Here is an 18,456-nt window from a genome sequence, read left to right on the forward strand (position 1 = left end):
AATACTTGCATTTTGGGTTATGACTTCTATTATGTTATTTGTAAATTGCCTAATTTTTGTTGCAAATTTCTGAATTCCACTTGTAAATCGTCTAATTTCACTTATTCACATACATTTGGACTGTTGCGTTTATTTTGTTATATATAGTTTTATTTGCATGTTATGATTGAATGGGTTGCTTGGCTTGGTGGTTACAAGTCTTTTGGTGTGCCAAGGGGTCCTGGGTTCAAACCCTCACTTGGCCACTTTGTTTTAAACAAAAAAACTTCGGCCATCGGAGGTCTCGTCGGAGTTACTGTTCCGGCCACCGGTGACCGGACCCCGACGGCGGCCACCTGAGCGCTGGTGGCCGGACCTCCGACCTCCGGTGGCCGGAACAGTAACTCCGGTAAATATTTATTTTTTAATAAAATAAAAAGGGAGGGGTATTATTGTAATCTCACTCTAAAAATTAATATTAGATTGGTCCCTTGGTCCTGCAGTGAGGTTTCAGAAAGTTTTGGGGCTCTTTGATATTAATTGTCTTCTGCGGTCCTACAGTGAAATTTTCCCTATTAAATTCTCCAATCACACATAATTATATATATTATTTTATGTAAATTTATAATTAAATATTATTAAATCTTAATATTTTAAAAATAAGACATATCACCACCATATATGATCGAACAACATAAGTAACTTGATCCATAAGTGTTTTCTTTTGCCATAAATACGTGGATAACAATAACATACTGCATGTGACATGGCACCACGCATCTCCGTTTTCCGTATAGGCCTTTTGGGGAGGCACGATTTGAGAGAACCAGGCAGCCCAACGGCTCATGTGCTATCCTGTGCTCTTGCGTTCTCACTTCTCGTGCGCTGGACGCTGGCGCCGTAGTGGCGTCGTCTTTCATTTATTTATTTAAAAATTAAAAGAAAAGTTCGGCATGCGCGACTCCTATTGAATTTGGCGTAGTGGGTTGGTTAAGAGACTGACTAATTGATGATTCTTTGTTTATTGGGCCTACGGCCTCGCCTTCGCCATATGAATGTAGCATTATTGGGCTAGAGCCCATAGCCACGTGTGCTAAAAATCCAAACCGGTGACGATTTGCAGCGTTATATGGAGGGAAAATGCCCTTTTTAGCAAAAAAAAAAAAAAAAGCTCTGTTTGAGACCCGTAGTTACCCATTATTTCCAGGGGAAGGAATCTTTTTTCCTGCGTTAAAAGAAATAATCGAAGACTTTGCAAACACACATTCTATTTGCCTTCTCTTTTACTGGTAGAGATAGCCTCGGTAAAATCAGAATAATACTACCTCTAATTTTTAATATAAAAATTAGTTGATTAATTTAAATAAATTAAAAAAAATTAGTTAAGTTAATTATTTATAATAAATATGTGTTGTCTTTCTTAAAATGCTCATATTAATCAAGTGTATTAACTAAAACTATCATTATTACAAGAACTATATTGAAAAAAATAGATAAATATAAGAGATAAAGTGAATTAGGATCTTATATTTAAAATTAAAACAAAGTTACCTACTCGAGTTAGTAAAATAAAAGGAGAGAAATCCTTGTAAACTACTGCTGTACATTTTTACATGAAATGAAAGTATTCCTTTTCTTGATATTACGAACGACGTCAACGCTACGAAATTGATTTCTCGTCCAGATTAGATCTGACTTTCAGAATTGGTCGTAGAGGCTTAATGTCTTCCTGTTCTTCTTGTTGCTGCCGCTCCAGAGAATTCGACTTTTGGAAAGATTTGCTCCTATTCTTCTTCTTCTTCTTCTTACTGTCGGTAATCTCCTCCACGTTGTCATTAATGCTGACCGTCTTCTTCGGAGCTTCCCTTGGAGGTACCGTTTTCTCTTCTCCGTTCATGTTCATTCCTGCACCGTTCTTCTCTCGGGCCTTCTGCTCCTTTGTCTCTGGCTTGACCACTGCCTCGTCTTCTCTACAAGTCTGAACCTTGGCTGAGCCGAACTGTACGGGACGCCCTAAAGTCACCGTCTTCGATACTTGGGACATCAAGGTTTTCACGATAAAATGATAGATCCTGTAACAGATGCCTAAAGATCGAACATGAGGTTCTCTCTGGTCCATCTGATCGCTTCAAATCAATCCGACGATAAATATGAGAATAATGGGATGATGGTATCTAAGGGGAAGGGAAAGACATATTATTGATAAATCTCTCCGTAGTGCTGAGATATAGAATATAAAGCCTGCAAGTCAGTGGATAGTTGAATCTCTCCGCAAGAGATTCATTTCTTTTCTTGCAAGGAATGTTATATTAGTGGCCCCTAAATTTATCTTTATAAGCAGGGTATGCTAATCGTAAAGGCGGAGCGCAAGAATTCTCTTCTGCTTAGACCCAGGTAAATATGGATTGAGAGAAAGGACGACAGCACAAAACCGGCTTCAACTGACTTAATTCTGAACAGCTATTAAGGCAAACAAATCAATAAATGACTAATCATTTATGATCATCAGTAATAGGCAGTTTCTTTTTATACTCAGCCAACCTCAACGTTTCAATCGGATATCGTGGGATAATGGGGAGATAAAGAAATTTCAGGAATACTTATTATTTTAAATTATTTTGGATCTTTTCTAGTGATGTTATTTAAACTGTCGATAGGATTCAATTTATTTTAAATATTTGATGAGATTATAGGAGTCGAATAAGGAACCATCTCGTTGGCAATAGATATGTTACTATTTATCTGTTAAAATCAATCCCAAGATTTTAAGGATTATTTTTTTAACATTATTCAGTTATTTTTCTATAATTTCAGTCTATAAAATAAACCAGCTTCCTATCATGAAAGAGCGATATGTCATTTCTTTTTCTTTTTTTTTTTTTAAATCTCTTTTATAGTAAATCTTCAGCTAGTAAAGGAAAGTCTTTTGAATTACTTGCTTTTTTTTTTCTGTTCTTTATTAATTTATGAAGTTAAATTCTGATTTCATATTAAACTAAAATCAAAATATTTTTCTTCTTTCTTCCCCCGCCCCCCTATTTCTTTTATCCTTCCCTCTCAAAAGAATAAATTCACGCACGCATATGATAATGATATGAAACGGTAAACACACTCATATCTCATGCTCTCATCATGCTTATTGTACCCTTCTTCGTTGCGAGCAGAAATCGAATATAAACGGAAATGAATATGCACCAAATTACCGAGTATGGCCTTTCATAAACACCCAAGGATGCAAAACACCGGTGGTTTGGGTGAATTGGACGGGACTGAGCATCCATTTCGTCCAAGATTGTGAGTTCGGGATAATTGTGACCGTCACGCTGCCCCTTCGCCTATGTTGACTTCCCTTCAGCCTTCCTCTTGTTTCGAGGCTAAACGAATTCGTTTGCCGCAACTTTTCTTGTCTGACGTTAAATTCCAGTTCGCCGCGAGAGGATAATGGACATAAAAAGAATAATACTAACATTTTAAATCCACAGTAACTAGATTTTACTCAACGAACAAAATTGGGGTGTGGTTTACAGCTGTATTCGATTTTATTACTCGGTTTCAGTGACAAATCAACGTAATAGTACTCCCGTCTATAGTACAATTTGGCATCTTCCAAACAGAGCTATGCCGATATACGTCCACACAAGCGCCAGTATGCTCCAGAGTGAAATAGAGACTTCTCAAATACCCAGATATCACGGACAAGAACCTGGAAAACATAGAAAACAAGCAACTAATGCAAGGAAAAGGTAGCATCGGTCTGGAATAAAGAGAAACGGATCCAATTGGGAGAAGAAAAGCATGTTGCGCACAACTTCAATATAGCATGCAGTTCCTATTATCTTGCTGATTTCCTTTATAATAAAGGGGTATTCTTCAAATATAAGTCGCGACAATGGCACAGAGGGGATGAAAATCCGAAGAGTTCCCTTCCATCCAACAAATACGCAACTAAACAGAAGAATAAACACCATATTTTCCCTTTCTGATTTAAAACATTATCCTCATTGACAGAAATTAACAAGGGATGCAATAGCTGGTAACATCACAGGCAAGAAATTTGAAAAAAAACCGAAATATTACCTCCTTGTCTTTGTCCCCGGCTACAACAGTGCCTTTTGAGTCATATGCTTCAAATTTCTACAAGGAATGTAACACAAATTTCATTGGTTTGAGTACCAGAAATCTTACAAGTTGTGAAATCAAGTGGTTTCTGGATTCTAAAATATAATCAAGGTTTGAGTGTGAGCGTAAAGCATACATGCTTAGCCAAAAACTCAAGAGTAAGCTGAATGAACAATTTATTGAGGTCATTTCGATCAACACCAATCTGCAAGTGATAACAAGTGTAAAAGTCATTAAATAGGAGAGGGAAAAAGGACTTTAGGACTCTATCAAGATAAGGGTGCAATTTAACGTCATATATAATCCACTCATCTGCAGTGAAACATCCTATTCTCTAGTTGCATTATAAACACATGGAAGAAAAAGCTGCCATACAGGTGGTGGTAGTAGTAGAAGAAGAATAGAAAAGTAAAGAAAAAGGAGCTCTAACCAGACGAGCACGTAAAGTTCGGACTTTAACAACTGGTTCGACCAATTCCCAATACACCTTGCTCCATACAGTTTCTCTTTGTTTAATTTCATTCTTAAGTGCCTGTTGATGAGAAAATCAAATATAAAATCTCACGAGTCAAAGTACATTCTCTTTAGAAGTTATGTGACATAAAAGAATCCATCATTGAAAGAAAAAAAATCACAATAGGATTGCAGTCAAATGGCAGCTGAAAGGAACTGCAGCTTACAGAAAACATGTTCTCAGTAACCGCTTTCCTTAATGAATTTTTGTCTCCATTAGCCATTAGTGTGTTTATCTGAGGACAAAAATGAAAATATCAGCATCGAGCCAGATAAAAGAAAACATAGAAATAACCAAGAGAAAGGTCAGAATCTATGTAAAGATGCGTGCTACAAGGCAAAAGAAGGAAACTATTATGAGCTCATGATAATCAATGCACTTTGTTCAGTTTCCTGGTCTTTCTCTTCAATAACATCCCTTCCATATAAATATATTATACAATCTTTTCATGGTTTTTATTGCATAAGTTACGTACACGAAATGAATAGAAGATTATAATTAAATGGCACTGTGCCTCCAAAAATTGTAATAATCGGTAAGACTTAAGAACATAATGGCAACTAACCTCCCTGTACATGGTGACGGCCTCATTGTAAAATTGCCTTTTTGAGTATCCAGTTTTTCTCAACTTGGCTATAGCATAAGCACTTTTGAGCTGCAGAAGAAAAGAAAGAAATTTTATTCAACCTTTAAAGTAAATTCAGTCTGCATTGAAAGAAGTAAAAAATGACCTACGGCTCAATGTCTTCAAAGGTAACTTCAGTACTTTATCAAAAAGGAAAAAGAAGAAAGCAATAATCAGACATATTTCTTTGAAATCAAAGCAAAACTGAAGGAATTTGAATAAAAACTCGGATTGAGGGACATATTTATGGCATTAAGCTAACATCTGTAAAAGTAAGAAACAAAAGCTTGGAAATTTTAGATAGTTGACATGCAACAGCACCTCCAAAATTATATCATCTTTGGTTCTTCTCCAACCACTTCTTGTGAACCATCTGATACATGAAATGTCAAAAGTGTAAATGCTACGTAATAGTAATACTAAGGGAAATAAACAGTGCAAACTAAACTAGTGTAGGGAGTCATCATCATGGGGTGAAAGAAAACTAATTTCTCGTTAAGCTGATAAGATTGATGATGTTAGATGCTGACTAAAGAGTGGGGGAAAAAATTGCTATCCTGAAATTTAATTGCAACGAACAAAACTTCTTCAGTAATAAATGCTTCATGTAAGCTTTGACAACAGCTAATTCAAGGGAAATCCAATTAAAAAATTTGAACAAATGAGGCTTAACCTCTGCCAAAATGAGATTGGTTCGCGAGGTGCATATGGTTCATAGACAAATCCAGGACTGGACATGGAAACTTTAACTGCTCCCTGCATCAAAGATATATATTACCCAACCATCAAAATTATTATGTAATTTGAAAGGGATTAAAGGCAGCTACAACAGATCTTTCGTTATTCATTAAAAATACTGGGACCATGAAACAATTATACGCACAGCAGATAATTTCCAAGTGTTGGATAAAAGAACTGCATAAACTTCATATAATCCCATGCCAAGTTTATTTTAGAGAAGGTACATACAGCGTAAGTGCCAACATAAGGTATATCAAGGTCAAAGTCGTTAGAAAGCTTCCTATGCAACTTGCCAAATTAAATGATCATTTGCCACACATAGTATCAAAAGTGTCAAGAATGAATTACCGCTCAGTCAACTTTCTTGGTATGTCTCAATAATGAATCATATGCCGCATTTCTTACGTTCATGTTTCATATGATCTCCCAGAATCTAAGAAAACATTTCGTACATGGAATCAAGTTTTGCAGAATTGGAATGGGAGTGTAGCATACATAGTTCAATTTGTGATTGTGGTGGGGAGAAAATGGGGATAATAACACTAGCTGCATTCTGCAATCATAGGCAAGATGCGATTCCGTAGAGGAAATATTTGCGCAGTCTCACTTATTCGGGGCTAATAAGTCCTTCGTTGACTACAGAACAAGATGGGAACAAGGCACAACCACCCTCCATTACATGCATAGAAATAACTATACATATATGCATATAAAATTAAACATGATAAGGATGCATATATATTCAGTCCCCATTAGTGGAGGCAGGATATAATCCCCATTCCACCGAACTAAATTTACTCTAAGAGCTAAGATGAGTAGTGACTTAAAGCGAACAGAAGGATCAGTGGACTCCCAAGTGAAAAGTTCCCAATTCCTTCATAACGGAGCTTCCAGCTCACTTTTAGCATTCCCACAAAGTAAATCAATCCAATAATTTTAAGTGGTCTATAAATACAAAAAAAAAAAAAAAGCACAAAATGCTTCTTCATTATGAAAAGAAGATGAACAGTGATAAGATATCACACCATTTTTCGTGCTTGTGCAGGGGCATTAGCTTGGGTAGTTGCCAACCTCCTCTCATTCCTAAAGATGGTCAACTCAGCAACCTAAGAAAGTAACTACAAAATTAGGAAGCCCCTGGTTTTTTTCCCCCTTTTAATGTGATCTGGAACTGGAATAGACAGTGACTTTGGTGTGTTACCATGGCAGACCGGACTGTCAAAGTTTTACCACTAGTCCGGGGAAAGGCGTTATGGCCATTGTACAAGTTAGAAGAGAAGCTCTTGAGGCTGAAACTAAATTTAAGACCTGATCAAGCAGAAATACTCGAATGTTGAAAAATCTGAAGGCATTAGAGCTACAGAAAAGCATAAAATTAAAATCAGACAGCAAGTTTTCGATGAATTGAGGTGGAAAGCAACCACCGTAAAATTCTTTCAAAACAGATTACCATTTGATACACCACTGGCATGGTTGCTGTAGCTTCGAATCCTGGAGTTCAAAGATATACTGCCATCTTAGTGAGTAAAATTTTCAGAATGTTATTCAATCTAAGAGTACAGTGTGCAAGCTTCGGTTCGGTAGTTAACTAAGCATAAAAGTAAGTCCAACACCAGTTGCAAACAAAGTTGAAGAGAATATAGATTCAAATACATGAAAAGCTTCATCATTCGACATTTTAACAGGAATCAATCACCAGAAAGGCAAGAATTGTTACTCACGGGTAAGAAGATTCTCGAAGTCCAGATACATGATGCAGCACGCGAATCAACTGTAAGCTTCTTAAGGCCATCTTCAACTGAGAAACAATGAGCTCTTCTAAAGCCCCTTCTCAGATCACGAATTCGTCCGAGTTTCTTGTTTATGGAAGGTTTTTGGAGGGTTTAAAGTCGGGGGGCGGCTCCGGCGGAAATCTGGATCGTCTATTAAAATTCGACGGCATAGATTTAATTTGGTTTTATTTTTAAGCTGTAATTTTCTTTAGTTTTTAAACCAGAAACCGATGTTCTTTAAGAACACATGCCATGTGGTGGTCAGTTAAAAAATTAAGAAATAAATAACATATATTGCATTCTTTTTTTTTTTTGTACCAGCATTTTTTTTTTTGCCAGCTTTACCAGCAATATTTGCATGCATTCAGACAAGGTAAATCTTATTTAAAAAATGAGCAAGTAATACGTGTCATATGATTTAATGTTAAAGATAAGGCCCTGTTTGGATAGCAGGCCAAACCATGGTTTGGAGACCCAATCCATGATTTAGGAAAAAAGCAACCCAAACAAGCACAAATTATCTGAAACCATGGTTTGGATCAAAACCATGGTTTTGAAACCCAAAACCATGATTTCGAGAAAAGTGAATCCATTCTGCTTCTGGTTCAAATTGGAGAGTATGATTGTACCTATTAGAATAAATCTCAATAATAATATGACTTTAACACCCCTTAATTAAGTTTTTATAAACATATTTAATCTTATATCTTATAAATAAATATACACATATTAATTATTTATTAATTATATTATCTTATGTATTATTAATTATATTGGTAAAAAAATATATTATTAACAATTTTATTCCTTCAAATTAAAATATATCATACAATCTATGTTTTATGTAATTATCATATTAACTTATGCTTTTTTTTAATAATTTGTACATATAAAAAGTATTTCTGATAACAATTATCCAAACACTCTCACTTTTCAGAATCACTTTTTCACAAAATCTATTCTTCACAAAATCTATTTTTTCCAGAATCTATTCTCCAAAAGTTATTCTTCAAACTATAGTTTGGTTTCATCCAAACACACCCTAAACCTGATATTTTACACACCACTGATAACTCACAAACTTGGCTCTCGAGTCTCAAAACACAAACTTAACTCGTCCCTCCATAAACATTTAAATTTTATAAACAGATTTTTTTACAAAAGAAAATTTTATCAAACAAACAGAATTTAATTTGGAGTGAACTCAAATAAGAATGAAAAAGTTTTCAATTTTGGAAATTTCCTCCCGCCATTTCTATAATTTTTTTCTCAACATTTGAACTTATATTTTTTTCCTTATAAAAAGTAAGACTGTTTATAATCTATTTTCACGGTTTGTTCATGATAGTGGGATTAGGAAGTAACCTCCATTAGGCTGTTTAAGTGCGTTAGAAGATAATGAAAGTCTTTATTATTTATAGGCACTCTTTCTACTGTCACGATCAAAAAGAATTGGAAGAAAAAACTGGGTATAAAGATCCTCTGTGCTTTCGACAAATCCTGATCATTAACCTGTATGAAGAAATTATATGGATATTAAAATATCCTATATTTCAAGTGGGGGCATCGTGAATATTTTACTCATCAGACAATGAAAAATGTAATAGTGAGAGGAGTTTTATGAAGAAAATTCAAGGAAGTTTATTCTGAATTTTGAAACATCACGAAGCTTTATGTGTGTGTGTATTTTGACAAAAGAACATTTTTACTAATAAAGGAAAAAAATACAAAGAATTCAGAGAAACAAAAGAAACCTAACAATTAAAAAAAAAAAAAGACTTAAGGCTTCAGTTTTCCTTTATTTTATTTTCTATTTTTAGTTTTTTTAAATTTTTTATTAACATTTTTATACAACTTTTTAAATAACACACAACATCCAAGAAAATAATCTTATCACCCCGACTTAGTGACCTTGTCCTTAGAGGCCCATAAAATCTACAGCTGGGCTCGTCCTCGGTCCAATTCCATCCAATTCAAAATTTTCTCTTGCCTCCGGTCTTCGGAGATGAGGTTGCCGGTCAAAAAGGGGGAAAAGATCAAAGAAGATTCGAACTCTTCGAATGACATGACAATGTCTTTTATATTTTTTTTCTCCTATTTTTAATATAAAAATTTGTTAACTAATTTATAAGAAATATTTGTTATTTTTTTAAAATATTATTAATTAGAATAATCATCGTTATAAAAATTATCTTTAAAAAATAAATAAATATAAAATCAAAATTAATCCCCGAAAACAGGTAGTGTAATTTAGTTCCCGCCTCGCAGCCCGGGCATGAGCTTTCTGAGGAATCAGACACTCGAAGCCAGTGGAAAATCGACGGAGATCGCTGTGAATAAATACACGCTTCGTATTTTATTCGAGATATCACATAACCATTCACCACCGGGTTCAAACGAAGAATCAAGAATTGCAGTGAGAACACTATTTACGGCGAAGCAAAATGTCAAATATTATTGTTTGTGCCCGCTTCAGGCCTTTGTCTTCGAAGGAGAACCGAATTGACGATAGTTCTGTCTGCATTCGAAGTGTAGACACCGAAACTTTTGTTTTCAAGGTTTTAATCTGCCAGACCAAGCATTTCGTCGCCTTATTTCCATTATGACTATGAAATTGATCGTTCAAATATTGAGTGCATTGCCTTCTGGATTTGAAATGATTTTGATCAGGATGAGAAGGAAGAGGATTTCACGTTTAGCTTTGATAGAGTGTTCTATGAGAAATCCGAACAGGCTGAAGTCTACGAATTCCTAGCTCTTCCCATAGTTCGAGGTACACATGTTTTCAATCTAGATACTGACGCTTTCTTAATTTCAGTTCCTTTCCATAAATTAGATATCAGAAACTCATCTCGGCCAAATACGGCATCAACTTTTTGAGCCTTTCTGAGCCTTCGACACAGAAACCTTTGAATCTCTTGCCACCAATTCTTTAATCTTGATAACTAAATCAACATAAGGATGGTTCTGGCTTCAAACGTTTAACGCGCCTACAGAATCATTGTACAACGCTACTTCCTTTGGTCCCTCGTTCCAGCAGATCTCTAATCCCAAAAAAATAGCCCAAACATCAACTTCAGTTGCATAGAATTTTACAGCTGAATGGTTCTTAAAAATAGAGTTAGATAGAATGGCAATGGCACGTACCTTAGCTATAGCCTTGCAGAGATTGGATTTTCTACGCTCACAAAAATTTGAATGTAAATAAAAGTGAATAAAGAGGGTATATTATATGAAAGTGATAAAGAAAAAGGGTGGATAAATTAAATATGATGATGATATGTAAATCCTCTGTATATGGCCACATTTTCTTGTATTTTTTTTTTTCGAATACACGGATAAATAGATTAAAAAAATAAAAAGAGATTCAATCTGATAGTTTTACCTATTTGTGTTACTATTTTTTCCCGAGGATATAATGCGTTTGACTTTACATGTTCTCCATCAACGAAGCAGATGCCGCTAATGCTATTAACGGGACAATTATAACTTATGGTCAGGTAAGATGTCATTACTCGGCTAATATTTTTCAGTACTTACTGATCTCCTAGTATCACAAACAATTACCAATTCTGCTTGTGAGACACGCATGCAGTAACATCTTTTTAGTTCTTCCATACTAGAATGAGATCCTGTCAAAACTGGTGAGAAAAGATATGTTGCATCACAAGGCGAGAAAACACGCAAAATTTTAATTGCGATTGAACTTTTGTTGTATTCCTATCAACTATACGAAGAGTTCAAGAATATTCCACAAAATCTCAGTAGGAATGAAATTTTTATGTTTAACCGTTGGCATAAAAGGTCATCTCTGGCTTTCCATCAGGAAGGACTCTGCTATTTTTGGCTGAGTGTTTTTCTTATTCTATCTGCTCAATTTATGAATGCGGTTTCTTAATTAACTTTAATCGGGAATTTGTTTTCTGCAATCAACGGCAGACTGGGGCCGGGAAGACATATAGCATGGAGGTGAAGTATTTTCACTTCAGTTGTCCTCATAATGATTTTATAGAACATAAAAGGCAGCAACACCAAGTTAGTATGACTTTCTGAAGCAGGGACCTGGTATATTAGAATGCGACGAACCGAAGAAGGGGCTGCTTCCCAGAGTTGTGTTTGGACTTTTTGATACCCTAAATCGTTCAGACGAAGAAGACATAAAGTATTCAATTAAGCTGTCAATGGTACCAAGGCACTTACCAATTAACTCCAGGATCTGCAGTAAATGAAGTAACATTTGTTTAAATTTGGTAATTTTTCTGATTTTTTTGGGGGCTTGTCCAGGCTGAAATCTACATGGAGAAAGTAAGGTAAGCATCGTGAAAGCAATTATTTTTCTTATGGCCATCGTGCATGCCGGTGGCATCTGAATGGAAATCTACATGGAGAAAGTAAGGTAAGCATCGTAATAGCCGACCTTTTTAGCTGTAGAATAACTCTTTCTGCTCTTACGTAGGGACCTATTCAATTTATCAAATGACAATATACAGATTAAGGAGAGCAAAACACAAGGAATAATATTACCTGGGGTAGCAGAGGTGAGCAATTCTAGTGGGAATTCTGTATACGCTATTTCGCTCTCTCTCTTTTTTATCTGGTTCAAAAGCTATTTTCCTTTCTACAGTTAGATATATGTCCTGGCTGGCTAGCTCTTAATAAATGAGATTATGAGACGTAAATATGACATGTTCTGTTGGCACAGTGATATGTAGCTAAATTAAATTCTGACAAAATGAGATAAATCAGGAAAAATAAATTGAAGTCATTAGTTCTTTTTAATAAGAAATATTGTTATTTTTCAGACACAAACTTCAGAAGGGAATTTTATTGTTAATTATCATCCGCTGACAGTCTTTGTTGTGGTTACGTCTTAGATTGCATACTGTTCTCTCTCAATTTTTTCACGAGAACAAGAACCCGCTTCATTTTAAATAAGATTAGACCCATTTATTATATCAAACCTGAAACAATTCATTCCGTACATAGTTTATGAACATGTCTTGCTATAAGTTTTACATGATACATTTGATTAAAGTAAGACAAATATTCATTTTATTACAATTGAGAAAACCTTGATAGCATATAATGCTAACAATAGTGGTCATTTTCCGCACTTCAGAAAACTGTACAGAATCCTGCCGAGGCATTACAAAGCCTATCGGTAAGCAAAGAACAGTTTTAGAAGCCATTACAGTTTGATACAAAGTACTTTAGCCTCTAATTCTGATCTTAAATATGCAGAGGGGAATAGCTAACCGAGCAGTGGGAGAGACCCGTATCCTCCTTTTATTTTTTCCTCAACCGTTTTTGTTCTACGATCAAGCAATACATAGGGGAATATTACCTGCGTTCTCCAACCATCCTAAGCTTGAAAACCATAGAAATGAACATGGCTAGCAGCAGAAGCCATTGTGTTTATATATTCACAATCCTGCTGGAATATACCAAACATAAAAGATCGAAGTCTGGAAAAGTCATTCTTGTAGACTTGGCGGGGTCTGAAAAAGTGGAGAAAACAGGAGCTGAGGGCAGAGTTCTAGAAGAAGCTAAGTCCATAAATAAATCCCTTTCTGCACTTGGGAATGTCATAAATGCTCTCACTTGTGGTTTACCGGGAAAAGCAAACCACGTCCCTTATCGTGATTCCAAGCTCACTCGAATTCTTCAGGATGCACTTGTTAGTTCCTCCCCCTCGGCTTGATCAGATCGTAACCCCTTTTTTTTAATATAACCAGAGATATGTTGTTACTTGTTCACAGGGAGGGAATTCTAGGACCGCATTACTCTGTTGTTGCTCCCCAAGTTCCCTAAATGCATCCGAGACCCTTTCCACTCTTCGATTTGGTGCAAGGTATGCTATCCATGAATGTATATAAGCACGGTCCCACGTGATTGAAAATATAGATATTCACAGGGTTGGATGGAATAACACAACTAACTTGCTTAGCAGTCAACAAAGTCTAATTGATAACATGGGCAGCAACTCTAAATGTAAAAAGTGAGATCGACTTTAAGTAGTTTTTTCAGATCAAGGGAAGATATTTGCAAGTTAGGGAGGGGAGATTCTACTAATGATCCTTATCTCATTGTGGGACTTGGTGTTGGGAGCAGGGCGAAACATGTAAAAACCTCCCCGCGTGTCGATTGCAATGAAGAAAAATGCATCAAAGATTACTGTGCCTCCCGTCCACTCGCTGATGAGGCGTGCGCTAGAATTCTGAGCAAGGTGAGAATACTGTAACCGATTTCCTTGTACCTCATTGTGATCTGAGTTCGTAAATCTCTGTTGATACAGTTAAGGGAAAGAATGAATGTTGATGATGTGAAGTTACTAGAGGAATTATTCATACTAGAGGGCATTGTATTTGATCCTCAATCAGTTGAAGAACTGGAGTCAGATTATGAAGATCTTACTCTACAGACTATTTCCTCACTGCAAGCAGCCTTGGAACAATTTATCTCTACCATTGTCGAGGTAAAAGGAGAAAAGTGCCAAAAGCTGTCTCTTTTTCGAAAAGAATTTCTCTGATCATTGCAGTCCATTGACCTTAGTGTCCTTTAATTTCCTAGAAACCCCAGTGCAAAGCCCGGGCTTTTACGAAAATTCACAAGACTCGAAACTCACAAATAGCTAAGCAATACTATTGATACTAATAGTTAGTTGGCTAATTTGAATAAGTTAAAAAAATTAGTTAGAATTATCATGTGATAAAATTTTTAACATATGCAACTAGTAAAAAGATTATCTTGAAAAAAATAGATAAATATGAAAGACAAAATAGACTAAAATTTTGTATTTAGAACTAGATTGAAAATTAAACTAACTCAGATAACATAAGGTAATATAATCCCATCCAAATTGAACCTCAAGGGGATACGAAGGGATCGTAATTCTATGCTAAAATGAGATTTTCTGCGTATACAAGTATGACTTGCATTTGTTGCTCACTTAACTGTTGATTTTGAAATTTTACAGCTCAGAAAGGAAAATAGCATTCTCAAGGCGAAACTTGACGCTGCCACCAACTCTGATGCGTGCAAGGAAGTGAAAAATTCTGTTTTTACAAATATGATTTCGGGCACCCTGGCCTTTTTCAGTAGCCGATCGGTTCACGCTGCCCCCTCCAGTTGCTGACATTAATTCATACTTTTTTAAAGCTTGAATGAATCATTTTCGTTGTTAGTTGGCTAGACAGGGAAAGTGAAATCCTTGACGCGCGAAAGAGTTGCAATGCTTGGTACTTATGACTGTTTCTGTGCCCAACAAGAGTTGTCTAATGCCCGATGGCCATCCGCCCGTCCAATTCCTGAAGCGGACTCAATTACGCGCTTGGTTCCATGTGAAAAATTTGATCCGGGATGGTCAGGCCCATTAAATTACGGCATAGCGTACGTATGATTGCTATTTTATTTTTTTCATATAAATGGTTTGGTTGTCCTCTGAATATCTTTAGTTCTTTACCGATAGAATCATGATGATTTCTTGATCCGTCGTTCGTCACAACGACGCTGCTTTAACCACTTAGTTCAGTAGTTTTACCGTTTGCCAGAAGCCCAAAACAAACTCTGGAAAAAAAAAAAACTCATTCATTTCATTGTGTAGGCCGGAAATTTGGACTTTCACTCATTTGAAATACTATCTCCACTGCTTAATATAAAAGCTAGTTGATTAATTTGAATAAATTAAGAAAATTTGTTGAGTTAATTATTTGTAATAATTAAATGTTGTCTTTTTTAGAATATTCTTGCTAATCATATATATTAATTATAATTACCATTTGATTGAATATTTAACATGTATAACTATTACAAAAACTGATTTGGAAGAAATGGATAAATATGAAAGACAAAATAGATTGAAGTCTTATATTTAAAATCAAAATAAAAGTCAAACAAGGTCTAATATTAAAGGTCGGAGATAGTAACTTAAATAGTTTTTTAATTGTAGGTAAGCATGTAAGAGTAATTTTGTCTCAACATAAAATGTACTTATAGATGATTTTATGAAAAAAAAACCTGTTTAAAATAGTTTATAAATAGTTTTTTAACTGTAAAAAGTTTTGTCTAACTTATATGAAACGTGTTTATATAAATGGTGTCAAACAAGTACTAAATAATGAAAACAAGCATTTAATTTTTTTTTTTTTTGTCTTTCCACCCTCTTGTGCGTGGCGTGGATAAGCTGAATTGGATTTTTCACGATTAGTCAAAATAAAAGGAATAATCATAATAAGGAACTATACGAAAAGCCATCTTTTGTTAGCTCCGGGTTGGGATGTGGATAGATGTTCCGATTTAAATGCTTGTCATGCTCTGGACTGTTGTCCATTAAAAGTGGATTCGCATGCACGATCGTATCACTTAAACGGAGTGTAAACGGTGAAATGCATGCTTGAACCTTGAGCATTTTGCTAATGACCCATGCCCTCCACCACTGGACACACTGCATATTCTGGAAGTTGAAATAATTCATACTTGCCGTTACAGGTCAAAGGTATGATATTATTCTGAAGCTTTCTCACGCTCAATCGTAAGATAACCATTGTTACAACTGCAGATTATACGGTTGATTTTGAAAGAGTAAGAATCTGAGAGACATCTAATGTACATAACCATTTTCTTATTTTTTGGATACATAGGCATAGTATTGTGCCATGGGAACAACGAAGGCAATGACTAACAAGCCTCCAACCACAAGAGAGAATTGTCCACGTTTCTCTTCCGTCTCTTCCCTGGATTTGAAGTTAGACTCTCGTTTGCTGTCTTTGAATGTCGGCCCACCAGGATCTGGAAGCCCATCAATGGCCGCAACTAGCCGTTTGGCCGTACTATAAATAGCTTCATTGTACTTCTCATCCGTGGCCAACACTGCATATATAAACTAGACATGTTGATCAGGTTGCTGTATGTTAAAACAAGATCAAGATTGACGATCTTTTTTTATACCAACAGCAAGGAATTATTATGAAATTTCCACGGAAAAGAATAGTCTGTGCAATTCCAACAGCAGGAGTCAACTATTCATGATGTCCATTCAAATTGACCGTTTTTTAAATCTTTGGCAAACTTGGTAAAATGAATGGGGATGCATAATATAGGCAGAAACGTGGAGATGCAAACTCTTAAAGCTGATTAGAAAACCTTACAAGTACAAACATCCAACAGTCACCCTTCTCATTAAGCTGAAAGTCAAGATAATGCGAGTCTTCTTACGTCAACTCTAAAAGGGTCTTTCAATCAAAATCTGCCACCACCTTTTTATCGAACACATAGCATGTCATAAATATTATGTAGTCTGGATTCATTACTTTACTTTATCTTTCAAACCACAAACTGGATCCCAAAACATACAGCAAATCAGGTAGATATGGTTATGAATAATTACATATCAAAGTTCATTGCTCAAACTTCATCTGGAAATGACAATCGTCACCCCAAGTTTGCCATATATTTATCTGGAAACTTTATCAGCACTAATTGATGACAGTGTTTGCAAAGTGAACAATAAAAAGTGAGAGGTAAGAAGTACCGGGAAGGTTCTCGGATACGGTGGCATCAAGGACCTTTTCTCCTACAGCTTGGACAAATGCTGGGCCGCCTGTGACCGCTCCTTCTTTCTGACTAGTCACAAGAACCACAATACCCTTATTGTTTCCTTCTTCTACAGTGGGATACCAACGCTCCAAACTTGGTCAGCATACTCAAAAGCATCAGCTTTGCTCTGTAACCACCTCACAATTCCAAAAACATCTATCATTCCGTTTATCAGCAGTTCAGTTGACATATAAAGGCAGGGTAAACCCAACTGTGGAAAAGCCTTACAAATTTAGTTCCCAAATTTTTATGTCAATTCATCTTTACTTTCCAAACAAGTAAACGCACAAGCTTGTTCTGGAAGCTAATAAATGGTTACAAAATTAGTCTTTTTCACCACTCGTATATCAACTAATAAAAAATTATAAAACTACACACCACATTTTGACGGGAATCGCTTGTCTTGCACACTCCTATGACTATGGAAGCATGGGAAAGTAAGAGTGTCAGGATAACAGAGATTGGGTTTAAAAGTCGCACAACTAACCGTAAGCTTTCGAACAGTGATAAAATTGATGTGAAAATTCTTCCTGGATTCCAAATCCGACATCAACTGCTTCAAATCCGACCTTGTCACTCGACTAAGCACTCCTGCATCGTCAAAGATGTACGACTCTTTAGGTGGCCCCTCGTTGAGCACATCGAATTCAGATGCCAGCGCATTGTCAGTGTGCAATAGTGGGCTAAAGTTGAGTGCCAAGGAAATAGCCAAAGCTGCCAGTCCCTGCTGAGCCTGGGTCAACCAGCTGGTGCATTTAGGCAAAGATAGTTTGAGAGATGATGGTTGATGCTTTTTGTGACTGGAAGTAGAGGGCTTGATGCAGAAGAGAGAATTCGACTTGTTGGGCGGAATAGAGGGAGAAGACGAAAGGATTTTGGAGGATGAAGCTTTGAATTTCGAGGGAGAGAGCGAGTGAGGTGAAAAAATGGTTGCCATGAGGGAGATTAGCAGATCAGAGAGGCAGATTGAGGGAGAAGAAAGGATTCATCAACAGAAAGTTGATGCTCTCTTGCCTACCACATCTTTCTCAGTACTCTGTATGCTTCAGATTTTTGGTGGCATCCATTGGCTGGCTGTGTTTGGATAACGTCTATTACCCTCGAGGGTCTTT

At 36.1% G+C, this 18,456-nt stretch overlaps 4 protein-coding genes across 7 annotated transcripts; 1 reads left to right on the plus strand and 3 right to left on the minus strand.

Moving 5' to 3' along the window:
* Positions 1 to 1,499: 1,499 nt before the first annotated feature.
* LOC114740502 (uncharacterized) lies at positions 1,500 to 2,388 on the minus strand. The gene has a single exon (XM_028928662.1). The coding sequence runs from the start codon at positions 2,096 to 2,098 to the stop codon at positions 1,640 to 1,642; it is 459 nt and encodes a 152-aa protein (XP_028784495.1). The 5' UTR covers positions 2,099 to 2,388; the 3' UTR covers positions 1,500 to 1,639.
* A 1,059-nt stretch (positions 2,389 to 3,447) lies between these two features.
* LOC114740501 (39S ribosomal protein L45, mitochondrial-like) lies at positions 3,448 to 7,782 on the minus strand. Of its 4 annotated transcripts, none has more exons than XM_028928659.1 (12): positions 7,700 to 7,782; positions 7,429 to 7,469; positions 7,180 to 7,286; positions 7,004 to 7,084; positions 5,911 to 5,993; positions 5,559 to 5,610; positions 5,178 to 5,267; positions 4,779 to 4,847; positions 4,529 to 4,630; positions 4,235 to 4,303; positions 4,057 to 4,113; positions 3,448 to 3,682 (listed from the first exon to the last, which is right to left on the minus strand). In XM_028928659.1, the coding sequence occupies exons 1-12, from the start codon at positions 7,768 to 7,770 to the stop codon at positions 3,596 to 3,598; spliced, it is 909 nt and encodes a 302-aa protein (XP_028784492.1). In that variant the 5' UTR covers positions 7,771 to 7,782; the 3' UTR covers positions 3,448 to 3,595. The 4 variants fall into 4 exon arrangements, with proteins under 4 accessions (XP_028784492.1, XP_028784490.1, XP_028784493.1 ...); XM_028928657.1 differs by having other exon boundaries at positions 7,429 to 7,487; XM_028928660.1 differs by lacking the exon at positions 7,429 to 7,469.
* A 2,284-nt stretch (positions 7,783 to 10,066) lies between these two features.
* Positions 10,067 to 15,220, plus strand: LOC114740503 (kinesin-like protein KIN-1). The gene is made up of 14 exons (XM_028928663.1): positions 10,067 to 10,308; positions 10,421 to 10,523; positions 11,207 to 11,250; positions 11,690 to 11,719; positions 11,809 to 11,934; positions 12,035 to 12,060; positions 12,207 to 12,288; positions 12,870 to 12,911; positions 12,992 to 13,025; positions 13,132 to 13,427; positions 13,510 to 13,601; positions 13,862 to 13,976; positions 14,046 to 14,225; positions 14,727 to 15,220. Exons 1-14 carry the CDS (start codon positions 10,195 to 10,197, stop codon positions 14,883 to 14,885), a joined length of 1,443 nt encoding a protein of 480 aa, XP_028784496.1. The 5' UTR covers positions 10,067 to 10,194; the 3' UTR covers positions 14,886 to 15,220.
* Positions 15,221 to 16,200: 980 nt separating this feature from the next.
* Positions 16,201 to 18,395, minus strand: LOC114740493 (UPF0603 protein At1g54780, chloroplastic-like). The gene is given in 4 exon segments (XM_028928650.1): positions 16,201 to 16,618; positions 17,280 to 17,438; positions 17,441 to 17,471; positions 17,832 to 18,395. Coding segments are annotated over 4 exon segments (888 nt in total). The 5' UTR covers positions 18,282 to 18,395; the 3' UTR covers positions 16,201 to 16,370.
* Between the last annotated feature and the right edge of the window lie 61 nt (positions 18,396 to 18,456).

Source organism: Neltuma alba, unplaced genomic scaffold, assembly GCF_004799145.2.
Source record: "Neltuma alba isolate B1F8T4 unplaced genomic scaffold, ASM479914v2 tig00003163_pilon, whole genome shotgun sequence".
Classification (NCBI taxonomy): domain Eukaryota; kingdom Viridiplantae; phylum Streptophyta; class Magnoliopsida; order Fabales; family Fabaceae; genus Neltuma; species Neltuma alba.

Excerpts from the sequence above, each read along its gene's own strand:
- LOC114740502 (XM_028928662.1), bottom strand. The coding sequence starts at position 2,098 with ATGGACCAGAGAGAACCTCATGTTCGATCTTTAGGCATCTGTTACAGG.
- LOC114740501 (XM_028928657.1), bottom strand. The coding sequence starts at position 7,770 with ATGGCCTTAAGAAGCTTACAGTTGATTCGCGTGCTGCATCATGTATCT. Across the intron at positions 4,304-4,528 it reads GAACTTTACGTGCTCGTCTG|ATTGGTGTTGATCGAAATGA; the intron begins GTTAGAGCTCCT and ends TATCACTTGCAG. Across the intron at positions 4,114-4,234 it reads TTGAGTTTTTGGCTAAGCAT|AAATTTGAAGCATATGACTC; the intron begins GTATGCTTTACG and ends CATTCCTTGTAG.
- LOC114740503 (XM_028928663.1), top strand. The coding sequence starts at position 10,195 with ATGTCAAATATTATTGTTTGTGCCCGCTTCAGGCCTTTGTCTTCGAAG. Across the intron at positions 11,251-11,689 it reads CAATTATAACTTATGGTCAG|ACTGGGGCCGGGAAGACATA; the intron begins GTAAGATGTCAT and ends AATCAACGGCAG. Across the intron at positions 14,226-14,726 it reads TTATCTCTACCATTGTCGAG|CTCAGAAAGGAAAATAGCAT; the intron begins GTAAAAGGAGAA and ends GAAATTTTACAG.